The 12,595-nt window shown below is 45.4% G+C and overlaps 1 protein-coding gene across 2 annotated transcripts; it reads left to right on the forward strand.

The window, feature by feature from the left end:
* Positions 1-3,463: 3,463 nt before the first annotated feature.
* Positions 3,464-11,641, forward strand: LOC310755270 (transmembrane protein 238-like). 2 transcript variants are annotated; one of them, XM_083597814.1, is made up of 2 exons: positions 3,464-4,439; positions 11,069-11,641. In XM_083597814.1, the coding sequence occupies exon 1, from the start codon at positions 3,483-3,485 to the stop codon at positions 4,002-4,004; it is 522 nt and encodes a 173-aa protein (XP_083453940.1). In that variant the 5' UTR covers positions 3,464-3,482; the 3' UTR covers positions 4,005-4,439; positions 11,069-11,641. The 2 variants fall into 2 exon arrangements, with proteins under 2 accessions (XP_083453940.1, XP_083453941.1); XM_083597815.1 differs by having other exon boundaries at positions 3,480-4,098.
* Positions 11,642-12,595: the final 954 nt, after the last annotated feature.

Here is a 12,595-nt window from a genome sequence, read left to right on the forward strand (position 1 = left end):
AAATAAATTCCTCCACCACCACCACCTCCACCTCCTCCTCCTCCTCTTCTTCTTCTTCCATGGACCCATTCCTGAAGCTGCCCCATGGCACTATCCAGAAAAACAAACAAACCCTCTTTCTGTTTTGTGTGCAGCCTTGCATTGAGTTACACTGGGATGCACAGGAAGCATTTATATTTTAATAAAAGCCCTTTCTGTGCCAGAGTCCCAAATCTGATTGTTGCTTAAAACCAGCAGAAGGCTTGGGTAATTTCCTCTCTCCATTTACTTCAAAGTAAGCTTAATAGCCCCCGGAAAAGCTCGTTCTTCAAGCTCGTTCTTCGTGTTTCCCTGCTAAATGCTGGGGCAGGCTATAGCCCAGGGCCCTGAGGTAGAAAACAGCCGTGAAGGTAGGAGAGGGGATTGTGTTTGACAGAACTAGTCACACTGGACACACATACAGACACTTCTGGGAAACGTGGCAGCAGGGTAAGAGATGGAGTCGCACAAGAAGATCATATTTCAGCTGAAAACAACAACACAGAGGAAATTTGTCAGTGTGCTTTCTGGCAAAACACAAACCAGCTCTGCGAAGCACTTATCAAGACAGCAGTTGGAAGCCACCAGTGCCCTGGGTGAACCTAAACCTTGCTTTGTCGTTCTAAGCCTAGGGTCAGGGGTTCAACTTGTCAGCAACACTTCTCCCATCTTATCTGTTTGCACACAAGCCTCTTCTGTCTGGAATCTGGGCAAGGGGGTGTCAACCAAACAGGCTTTCTCCTGTGTTTTCCAGTGGCATCTGGTTAGAGTCAGTCTTAAACAGTTTGACAGAAATGAACATTACCCAAGATGCTTCCACTTTTTGAAATACAAGAAAGCCCACAAAGTTGAAGGGTAGGAGGCAATTATTCATCAGCATATTAATAGGTAATCTATCTTTTTAAATATAAAAAAATACACAGGTATATACTGTAAAGTCTGGCTTGTACTCAGGCTAATTTATGTTGGTTGGTTTCAACAACCACACTTTAAAAAAAAAGTCTCTCTCACCATTCCAAAGAAAGAAAAGAATTATTTTCTATGATTATATATGTGAGCATACAGAGATACACACACACATACAGTGGTACCTCGGGTTAAGAACTTAATTCATTCTGGAGGTCCGTTCTTAACCTGAAACTGTTCTTAACCTGAAGCACCACTTTAGCTAAAGGGGTCTCCTGCTGTCGCTGTGCTGCTGCTGCACGATTTCTGTTCTCATCCTGAAGCAAAGTTCTTAAACCGATGTACCATTTCTGGGTTAGCGGAGTCTGTAACCTGAAGCGTATGTAACCTGAAGTGTATGTAACCCGAGATGCCACTGTACACATAATGCCAATTGGTTTTCACAATCACAATGTTACTGAAAAACAGGATGTTTCCCTTGTTGTTTACAGAAACAGAGGAATTACTGTACTTTTCCGTGTATAAGACTAGGGGTTTTTTACTAAGAAATGTTAAAAAGCGGGGTAGTCTTATACACGGGAGCGTGATATACACGGAAAAATACGGTACTTCTCTTCCTCACAATCTGGCTCTGTTGATCCATTAGTAAAGGATCTGAGAGGTTTGAGGTCTTAGGGCCCATGCGGATGTGACCTTAACAGTCTGATTGCCACCTGGTTACCTAAATATCAGCCACAATAAGGAGAATTGGGATTGGGGCTGTGGGTGCAGAGGAGTCTCCCTCTCTGCCTGCTGCAGCCTCAATGAAACACTTCCTCAGAGTTGCTATGAAACTCCCAATCCAGCCCCAATCCTGATATATTCAAGGAGGCAGGGGAGAATAAATATGTTAGGCTTGTCATATGTCAAAAAAGCTCAACAGCTTTTGTGTCTTGAATTTCACTTCTAGAAATATGACAAATGTAAATTTTAAAATGAGATGCACCAAGGCTCTCAGAGTCTCCAAGCAGTAAGTGACTTGATTCACTGAAAAGCTTAAAAATGACAAAGAAAGCAAGCATTGAAGATGCATTAGCTTAAGTTACTTATTTTTCAACACCTTTCATTTGACTCATAACACGGGCAGTTAAAGTATGACAAAGATATGCTTTTTTCAGAACCCTGTAGCTGAATGTTTAGGGAGGACCAAGGTGATGCTCATCTCTCTTTGCAGCGAGAGAAGTCATTCTACATCAATTAATGGGCACGGAGTACAGCAAGGGTGTGAGCCTGCGTAGGCAGCATGGGTCAGTAAATAAATTGAGGTGTGTGTGAGGTTTCTGGCAGGTGAGCTCTTGAGGCTGTGTGTAAAACAATGTGGGAGGGGCTTCTTTACCTGCTCACACCCTTCCATCAGCCTTTTGTTTTCACCATCAAAATGATCAGGCAAAGAATGAGAAAAGCATGGATTTGCTTGCTCCTTGTTTCCCTCCAGCCTTCCCCTCACTTTTGTTGAGAAAGAATAAAAGAGATTTCAAAGATTCAAATCTGGGCTGTCGTTTACTTGGCTCCGAATCTGGCTTTGACAGAATGATTTGGGATTTATCGCTATTTGTCGGACAAACGAGAAACTTCATATATGCCACCTGAGCTCCAAAAGAAAATAATAACAGAAGAACAGACCTGCTGTTAAGTCCCATCTAGTTCAGCATCCTGTTTGCTGCAGGTGGCCAATCAGATGCATTTGAGCAGGGCATAAGGCAATAGTTGCTGTTGCCCAGTTATTTCTATAGTTACAGCGTCAGCAAAGGACCCGAGTGCCATGAAGCATCCACAAGCCTTTATTTATTACATTTATATCACACCTATCCCTCCAAGGTGGCAAACATGATTTCCCACAATTTCCTGGCAATTGTTCTATACCCCAACGCCCACAAACTCTTGTGGTAGTTGCTCCAATCCCCTGGTCATTTTGCTTGGTCTTTCCTGTACCCTTTCCAGCTCTTCAGCACGTGGGCATAGCGTAGTCAGGATTTAGGTGGGAAGGGGCAGGATTTACATTGGGGTGGGGGGCAGAATAGGCCTATCTGAGACGAGTTTGGTGAGTTAGTTAAGTATTTTTACTTATTTACTTGATTTAGGGGGCAGCTGCTTGGCTACTACACCCGTGAGGGTGAAATGGGGTCACCAAAACGGCGCACGGTATTCCAAGTGCGACGGCACCGGAGATTTTTATGACGATTATTAAGCGCACTGCGATACCGCTAAGACAGTCCTTGAACCGAAGGGCGAGATCCAAATCCGGCGAGATTGTGCGGTTTATGGGAGCAATCGGTGACAGGCTGCGACTGACAGCCGTCGGCTGTGGGGTAATTCTTGGCCGCGCACAGCCGAGCCGCTCGCTTGGGGTCTATTCTCTCATCTGCCCCCGGGGACGGCGCGGCCCCCGCTGCAATTGAGCCTCCTCCGGTGCCGCCGGGCAGGTGAGGGGGCGTGGTCCCTCCGGCGGCACCTGAGCGGGCGTGGCCCTCGGCGGACTTTGGCTGCCGCCTGCCCGCCGGCGCTGCGCCAGTGCGGGCATGGGCCACGCTCGCTGCGGGCACTGCGCGGTCTTCCTCGTGGCCGCGCTGGTGCTGGACGGGGCCGGCTTAGCGCTGGTGCTGGCGGGCGCCGTGGGGCGGCCGACGGTGGACGGGATCCCCTTGGAGGATTTCCTGGTGTTGACCGGGTCGCTGCTGCTCGCCCTGTCGCTGCTCTGCTGGCTCTTTTGGTATTCGGGGAACCTGCGCGGGGTGCCCGCCGAAGAGCTCCAGATCGGGGTGCGCCCCGCCGCCGATGCCGCCGCCGCCGCAGGCACGACCCAGCCCCGTCGCCGGCAGAGCCTCCTGCGCCTGGCCGCCAAGCTCTCCGAGCGCCTCTCGCAGCGCCGCCGGTCGGCGCCTGCGCCCTGCGCGCCTCTTGGCTCCGGCCTTCCCGCGAAGGCCACGCGAGGCGCGGCGGCGGCGGGAGCGGGAGCCGCCGGGCCCCTGGAGCTCAGCTGCCTCCGCCCGGCTGCGCCGCTCGAGCAGGGGCCCGCGAGGACGCAGGAGCGGCTGGTGTGAAGCGCTGCCTCCCGGGGAACCTGCCCTTCCTTGGTCCGTCCTCCCGGCTTTGGACCTTTCTTTAACCCGCGCCAAAGGAAGGATGGAAGAAAAGGCACGTGGGCGGAAATCCCCGGGGATAGACAGGTCTCCCCCTCCGCACTTCGCGGTGTAACTGCCTCGCTCCGCTTTTTATATATATGGAATTAAATGGTATGTGACTTGTAGGACGTGGGGCGCACAGCTGCCGGACACGCTGAGCCCCGGCACCTCTCTTTCCAATAGTAATGACTGTGGTGCCAAACGGTGGGCCCGTTCTTTCATTGCTCAAGCAGTTTCGTACTTCTTAAGCTCAGGAAGACCTTAAGCTGAGCTTAAGCGGCGACCCTCTTGTAGCCCAGAAACAAAGCAATAAATGGCCCTGCTGAGCGTGTGCCGACTGCCTTTCCTTCCACGGTGAGTATTTGCAGTTTGCCCCTTAAACATTCTTGAGAGTGTTAAGAAAAGGCATGACTTTGGGCAGGCTGGAGCCACATCATGCCCAGTGCGTTCAAGCCTAACACCAGCAAAGCCTTATTGCTGGTCTTTGTAAGAGAAGAAAAGCCCAGCTGTGCCAGCTGGGGCTGATGTGAGCAGTAGGCAAAAACATCTGGACAGTATCAGTCGGAGGAGGCTGCTCTATGTTCAAAACATGAGTGAGGAAAGGCCTGCTGTGCTCATCTGTAGGTGATTCCTGGCTGGCTTTTAGCTGCTGTAGGCTGTAGCTGTCATGGAATCATAGAAGGGTCATCTAGAATCTTAACACATGGTCTCCCATCCAGTTTGAAGCCATATCAGACCCTGCTTAGCTTTGTAAGCATGACAGCGCTTCTCAACATGACTCCTGGAAGTCTCGTGGATGTGTAGGATCTCATTTGTTTTGTACTTTGCAGTCCCTTGTCTATTGTATTTATATCCTAAATTTCCTTCGTCTCCGTTTCCCCATTTTATCCTCACCACAATCCTGAGACGTAGGTTAGGGCTGAGGGATGGTGACTTGCCGAAGCTCTTCTAGGGAGTTTTATGGCTGAGCGGCGGCTTATACTTGGTTCCCCCCATTGCTAGTTCAGCACTCTTCATCACTGCACCACACTGGATCTCCCTTCTCAATAGGGAAAGGGCTCCCTTTCCTGTGTAGTTCTCCACTTGTGTCATTTATCACCACAAGCAGTGCAGCAGGTAGCAATAGGTGCTAATGTGTGCAAAACACATGGGACTGAAACACAAATGTCTATGACAGTAAGGTCTGTGGCTGGGAGATTGCAACCCCCCCCCCAAAAAAAGTCTGATCCTCTGCTGTAATAACTTTATGTTCCCTTTCCTGCTTTGTGCACCTCATTCCTGCTGAATGTTATAAGTCCCAACTGGATGATACAGCTAATGCTTCTGCAAAGTAACTTAAACTCTCTTTCTGTGCATGAAAGATTCCATTGCCTCTGGGGAGAAAACCCTAAGCCCTTTTCGCTGTGTGTTGCAAATGGTTTGCTTCCCATAGGCAGCGGTTTCCTGCTTCTGAACAACATGTTCTTGCCTTGCCTGTTCCCCAGCTGAGTGTTGATTGAGATGGCTGATGTCACACTTGAGTGTTTTGGCTCAAGCAACTGTCATGTTAATGACCCCTGGCCTTCTGGAAGTATATCCTGAGACTAAGAAGATGGCTGGTGTCCATGGTGTCAGATGCCTAATTTGAGGGTCTCAGAAACCATTCAGGCCATTTTTATGGGAAAGACAAGATTACCAATTTAACCCTCAATTACAAAAAAAATCTGTTTGACAAATAATTCTGCGTTTTTTTAATTGCATGGAAACCTTCGCACAGTATTTAGTTATTTAACCATGTTTAGAGCATAAACTTATTTTTGGAAAGCTGCTGAAATCTAAATGGGCATGACTTTTTGACAGCACAGAATCTGCTCCGTAGTCTTTAGTGGATTTATAATGCTGTGCATCCATCATTTTTCTCTTTCTATTATGTCTTTCTTTCTTTCTTTCTTTCTTTCTTTCTTTCTTTCTTTCTCTTTCTTTCTTTCTTTCTCTTTCTTTCTTTCTTTCTTTCTTTCTTTTACTAGTATTTGTTCTGTGGCATTAACACAATGATCAATTTTTTTAAAAAAAGGTCTATGGTTATATGAGTCACTCCTATCACTCGTGATCTATAGATAGGCACCTCTTCTCAAGTACCACCCCAGAGGTAGAACACTGGACATGTTTTGCAAGGGAGTCACTGTGTTGTTCTTGCCCTTTCTCAGCCTTGGATGAAATCTTGGTCTCCCTTCTTCCTTCCTTCCATTCCACTTCATGTTTGAGTACCGTACATTAAAAGCATTCATTCTCTCTCTCCCCCCCCCCCCCCCAGTCTGAGCCACTGATTCCATTTCCCATGCTGTTCCAAGCACTCTTTCAGTACAGTATAATTTCAGTTTGTTTGGGTTTTTTTTTACCTGTGGCAAAGAAATCACTAAGCAATTGTCCTAGAAGTGAGTGGTTTCTCATGACTTTTTCATGTTTTCTGTATCTTATGTACATGTATAATCCCTCTTTAGCTCTCTATTCTGGACAAGGCAGAATTCATTGTGAAGCTTAGTCATTATACTCAGAAGAAAAACACATGAGAGCCTTCGTTGTAACCACCCCCTCTTTTCATTACTCACAGTCTCCTAGGATAGGTGTCCCCAAAGTTTCTGTTCCCATGCTCACTTGAGATGGCTGAAAACTACTGAGGCTCACCAGTGACAAAATGGTGGCCGATACAGGGGCAGTTTGGCATAATCGGGTGGCGGTTCATGATGTCTTCTTCTACTGTATCTAATCCACCTTTGGAAATGGCTAAATTCTTTGACACAGTTTTTCTTGTGGCAAAAAGTTCCATAGCTCGCCTTTCCTCATGCTAAGTACAGTACAGATATTTGCTTTGGAGGTGCTATAACTCGGCCTCCCCATTTTAGGAAGAATTTGCTGGTCCATATGCCTTTTTCTTTTACATTTTCCCCTTCCCACCACACATGCTTCTCAAATTATATTTACTCATCTTTTGTAATTTCTTCTCCTCTTTTCATATTCAGCCTGTTCCTCATTCCTCCCATCTTTCCCCCCTTCAAAAAAACAACCCACAAGTGCCTGTTTCTTTCTTCCGACATCCCTGGATTATCCTCATGAAGAGAGTCGCTGGTACCAAATGACTACGACACAGCTTAGGTGTGAGGCAGACAAGTGAGAAGTTGTGGGGCAGGCTGTGGCATTGAGGCCTACCTGAAAAGGTGGCCTGAAGCCCACTGCCAGGTTCTAGCCAACTCTTTGAGAAACAGAGCTTGCTAGTTCAGGCCAATGGCCCACATAGTCCAGCATCCTCTTATGATAGCAGCCAACCAGATGCCTGTGGGACCTGAGTCCAAGAGCACCCACCCTTGATGTGGCTTCCAGCAGTTGGTCCTGGGAAGCATTACTGTCTCTGACCATGGAGGCAGAGCATGGCCATCATGACCAGTAGCTTTATTCTCCCTGAATTTGTCCAGCAACCTTTTAAAGCCATCTAGGTTGATCGCCCAGGTGAATGGTCACCTAAAGTGGCAATAGACAAGTCCGTCAATTTTGACTCTTATATGAGGGGTTGGGGCAGATGTTCCTCCCGCCCTCTTGCAGGAACAGTGTGCACTTGTCCTTCCTTTATGCGAGTCCCAGAAGTGGCAACGGAGGAAGTGCATAAGTCATGCTTCCTCCACTGCTTTGATGAATGCCTCTGACACGCGCCAAGTCAGCTTGTCTGCCTATATTCTGAGCCGCTTCAAAACCTGTTTTCTTCCAGCATTCTTTGACATGTGGTGTATGGCTGGGGCTGGCCTGCACTTCAGTGTAGGATCATGTTTCTGATTCAGTTCACATGTCAGGAAACTGATGCAAAAACAAAAACATTTGCAATGCTATTCATACATTCCAATCTGCATATTACATTTTTAAGTGTTTACTATTTAAAACTCACTGGAGAAAATGACATAGTAAATAGCCTGTGTCACACAGCTAACGATATTGTATATCTCCACATACTTTCACTGTCACGTTCCAGTGACAAATGCAAAGTTCTCCTGGTGTGTTTTCTTCTTCAAAAGAACACGTAGAACACTCAGATTCCTTCATTCCGGTATTCCTTTCCAATAATTATTTATCTTTTCATTGTTCCACGAAATGTGTTTCAGGTTTGCACTTGCTAGGCCTCAATGTCTACAAAAATTATGCTTGGTTCTCATACAGGTGCAAGTCTCTCATGGCATGACTTGTATAAAAGACAGACTTTGAACCACCTTCTTGGCTTGATATATTTGAGTGACTACAGCCTGATTGTGTATACCTTCGAAAAAGACAAATCTTTGATCTTCCTTCATCCCACCTCATAGAAACACACAACAAGGTCCCCTTTGTATAATGTATCTTCAAAGCGATAGAGGAAATTGTACAGTTTCAAGAGACATCTATTGCAAATTTCAGTGCTGATTTCAACACTTGATATGGAATCATGCTGGTAAATGCTTTTTCATGCCCCTGCTTTGATGACGCCAGTCTGCTGCTGAGACTTTTGCTTCAATTGGGCCTGGATATAGTTGTCCCTTGGGTGCTCCATGCTGTGTTTGTCCATTTGCTTCACTACCCTATTGCAATTACATAATAGAATAAAAGCACTTAGAGCACGACCGCTGTCCCTTGAGCAGCATGTAATGTTCTCCAAACAACCATTTTTTTTAAATCCTCCTGAAAAGCACAAAGCTCTTTGCTTCCGCTCCTGGGTCCCCAGAGGTTGTGTAGACTGTAACAAAATACTACATGCATCCAGAGTAGACACCACAGTGACAGACCCCTATGTTAGAATTCAGGTTTCTGCTGAATTCATATGAAGTGTGTTGGAGATGATTTAAAGAGCAGCATGCATGATATGGAGGAGCCGAATCTACTCTCTGCCTGGACTTCCAGCCCCAAATTGCTTTGCTCCAGCTTTGTTCCTCCCAAGTGGGCTCAAAAAAAATGGGAAGAAACCCTTACAGCAAGAAAAACACCAGGGGGCAAAACAGATTTTTAGGGGGAGCATGGGCAACATATTTTTCCATGCTTGCTTAACATTTAAGTCTCTCCCCACGCATTTATGTCAGCTTGAAATGGCTCCACTTGGATGAGATCTACCCCTAAATGGGAAACTTTAATGTTTCAACCATTGCATTGGACATAGCTTTTTGGAGTTAAACTTGATGTTGAAACATTAGCCTAAGAAGCCCTGGTGCAATAGGGAATCACATGCCAATCTTTCTCCTGTGTTATCAGAGTTCTCTGCAAATGATCCCAACCTCATCTTTGACACTCACTTTTAGTAGAGGGAGACTTTTCATCTTCATCACAGGCACAGCAGACCATCTATAATTTGAGGAACTTGGGCACACCGTGGGCCCTCCACAACCAGAACGATGCAACGGGCCTTCCTTTAATCATTTTCTCCCTCCCCCTGCTCCCCCCCCCCCAGAAAAAAAATTAATCAAGACTGTTTGCTCTCCATCAATGCAGTATCAGGAAAGCTTTCTCAGCTCTGGTATAAAGTGCAGCACTGAGGTAACACCCTTTCACTGAAAGGAAGGTACATAGATACGGATAAGCTTTTCGCCAGGTTGGCTATCTGGTGAATTAAACTACCTCCTTAATTAAACTGCTGCCTCCTTATTCCTTGAAGTTTAAGTTCCTCCTAGGATTCTCTGGCAGAGAGCTGAACTTGCTTTATGCTGTTTCTGGGCCGTTTTAACAACATTTGACAACAACAAGAAATCAAGCCTTGAGTGTCATCGGACCAAACCTGTGGAACACTCTGCTAATAGAGATTCAGCAGGTGCCTTCTGTGCCAACCTTTAAATGCCTTCTGAAAATTTTTCTATTCCTCCAGGTCTATGCAGGCAATGAAGAGTTCTTCTCCCACAGTGGTTTACTGTATTGATGCTTGTTTTGATTTTTTCTTTTAAAATTGTTTTTAATTTTCATGGGCTTTTATTGTACGTATTTTTTAAAAATCCTTTTAGAGTTGGAAACCCCTTTGTTATTTTTGCTGTATATAAGTACAGTGGTACCTCAGGTTAAGTACTTAATTCGTTCCGGAGGTCCGTACTTAACCTGAAACTGTTCTTAACGTGAAGTACCACTTTAGCTAATGGGGCCTCCTGCTGCTGCCACGCCGCCGGAGCACGATTTCTGTTCTCATCCTGAAGCAAAGTGCTTAACCTGAAACACTATTTCTGGGTTAACAGAGTCTGTAGCCTGAAGTGTATGTAACCTGAAGCGTATGTAACCCGAGGTACCACTGTACTTTTATAAATAAATAAGCACACAAAGCCAAGTCTTTTAAGGCAGGCATGGGGAGCCTGTGACCCTCCATTCATTGAACTCTTACCATTCCCATAATGGCCATTGGCCGAGCTAGTTGGGGCTGATGGGAGTTGAAATTCAACAACACCTGAAAGTCCACAGGTTCCCCGGTCCTGCTTTAAGGCATGCAGGGGGTGGAGATAGAAACCAAATCGTTGGTGTGTGCGCTTTTTACCCGTCCAAGGTAAGAGTCAACAATTGAAGGTGGTGTAAATATTTGGGGTTGTCTGTCTAGAAACTATTGCTCTCATACTTTCAACCTAGGGCGGGATAAATTTCTCTCGCTTGTACTGTTTGGATTCTATTACTCCCTTTGGGGATTAGGCAGCTTACGCCAACTCCAGATGCACACAGCTCAAGGCAGGCAGAGAAGCAAGAAAAACAAACCAAGCCTTGGGGGTCTTCTTCCTGAGACTGTTTACTGAAGCATCAGTGGCGGCAGCTGCTCTCCACCCTGCTCTGGGCAAGCAGCACACACAACCTGTTCCATCTTCTTTTAAAATAATAATAATAATAATAATAATAATAATAATAATAATAGGCTGAATTCTCCCCTGCTAGACCCTGACCAAACTTGTGCTCAGCTTTTGTAGATTTCCTATGCATTCTTGATATGGGCATGATATGAGTCAGTGATGCTTTCTTCTTTCTCCTCCTAGGTCAGCATGGGTCTGCCGCCATCTACATGCCAATCCAGAGTGTGCCATATTGCCCTTGATTGGTGGGACACCCTCCTGTGCCAGAGCTGGTGGAAGAGCCTCGTTTTATGTACACCAGCCTTGGATGTGTGTGGGGGGGATTTTTTTGCCAAAGACTACTGTGCCAAAGTATTGTACTGCCAGCTCTTTGAATGCTCTTTGCACAGCCCCCTGCAAAGACTTGAGAACTTACCTTCTCAATGGAGTCAAGCTGCCCTTTGAACTGCGGAAGGGACTTTTGATACTGAATCTTTGCGGTGGATTTTCATAGGCACAGCCCAGTCTTGTACTGTGTTTTCTTCAGTACTCTCTGATGGCTTCTCTGCCCTGTAAGGCTTACTTAGTAAAAAGAAATATGTTAAGACCATTGCTGATCCACAGCTAAGCTATGCAAACAAGCTGATGTTCCTTTTGGACCCTCTTCTCTAAGAAGCTTTAGGTATGGTTAATTTGTGCAAATGTGTACTTGTTTACAAGAAAAGTGAGGACTGCGGAGATTTTTTATAATAAATATTGATTTATTTAAAAAGAAAAGTGTATACCATGGCTGATTTTTGTATGGTCTATTTGGCTATCCTGACATGGGTTTGAGTTCTGTGCTTTATGTTGCAGAAGTGAAGCTGCAGAGCTCAGCCTGCCCTTCCTCCAAGAGCAGGTTTTCAGATTAGGCTCTTGGGTTTTCTTGTCTCCATTTGTTCTCTATAACTCCACAGAAATTACTTGCATTATCCTTGATCTATTACAGTTTCAGTAGATCTGTGCACATAGGACCTGTTTTCCACGCCCGCCCCCCTTCTGCTTCAGTTTATACATAATGTGAATTATAGGACCACACTTGTGGCCCTATGTTAAGGGTGAGTCACCTGAATCACATTCCACCATGACAATAATAAATGCAGAAAATGGGTCAATGGATTGATTTGAAATTTGGCAGCATTGTGTTAATTGAATATCAGTTAAAATGGTTATTGATTTAAAAGCCCTTTCTCATGTATCATCTAGCATTATTAACAACCCACACGACATAGATATAATGAGAAGATCAAAGGCATTTTCTAGTTTTATGTGCCAAAATCATCAAAGTCAACTAGATGATCCTCAAGTTCCCTTCCAACTCTACAATTCTATGATTCTTCCTAAAATTCATTGATTGTGTGAGCCCAAACCACCAGGGACTCCTGACACTTGTTCAGAACTGAAATCCTGTGGTGGAAGAAGAGAAAACAAAGTTTCCAGGAGAAGAAGGGGATGTTTCCTTTCCTCCACTATCAAAATCATTCTCTGCAGGCTACTGTTTTCCTTAAAGGAGCAAACAGTTGCAAGGGTGGGAAGAATTTTTATTAAAAAAAGAGAGAGAGCATGAGATGGAATAAGGTTTTTTTAATATAAAAATCCTCTCAGCCTTCCATCAAATTGAGTGATTGATTTAAAAAGAAAAGAAAGCGTCAGAAGATCAAGTTTTGAATCTTCAGTGTAACATTAACCCTG

The sequence above is a fragment of the Podarcis filfolensis genome (genome assembly GCF_964270895.1).
Source record: "Podarcis filfolensis genome assembly, chromosome: 2".
NCBI lineage: Eukaryota > Metazoa > Chordata > Lepidosauria > Squamata > Lacertidae > Podarcis > Podarcis filfolensis.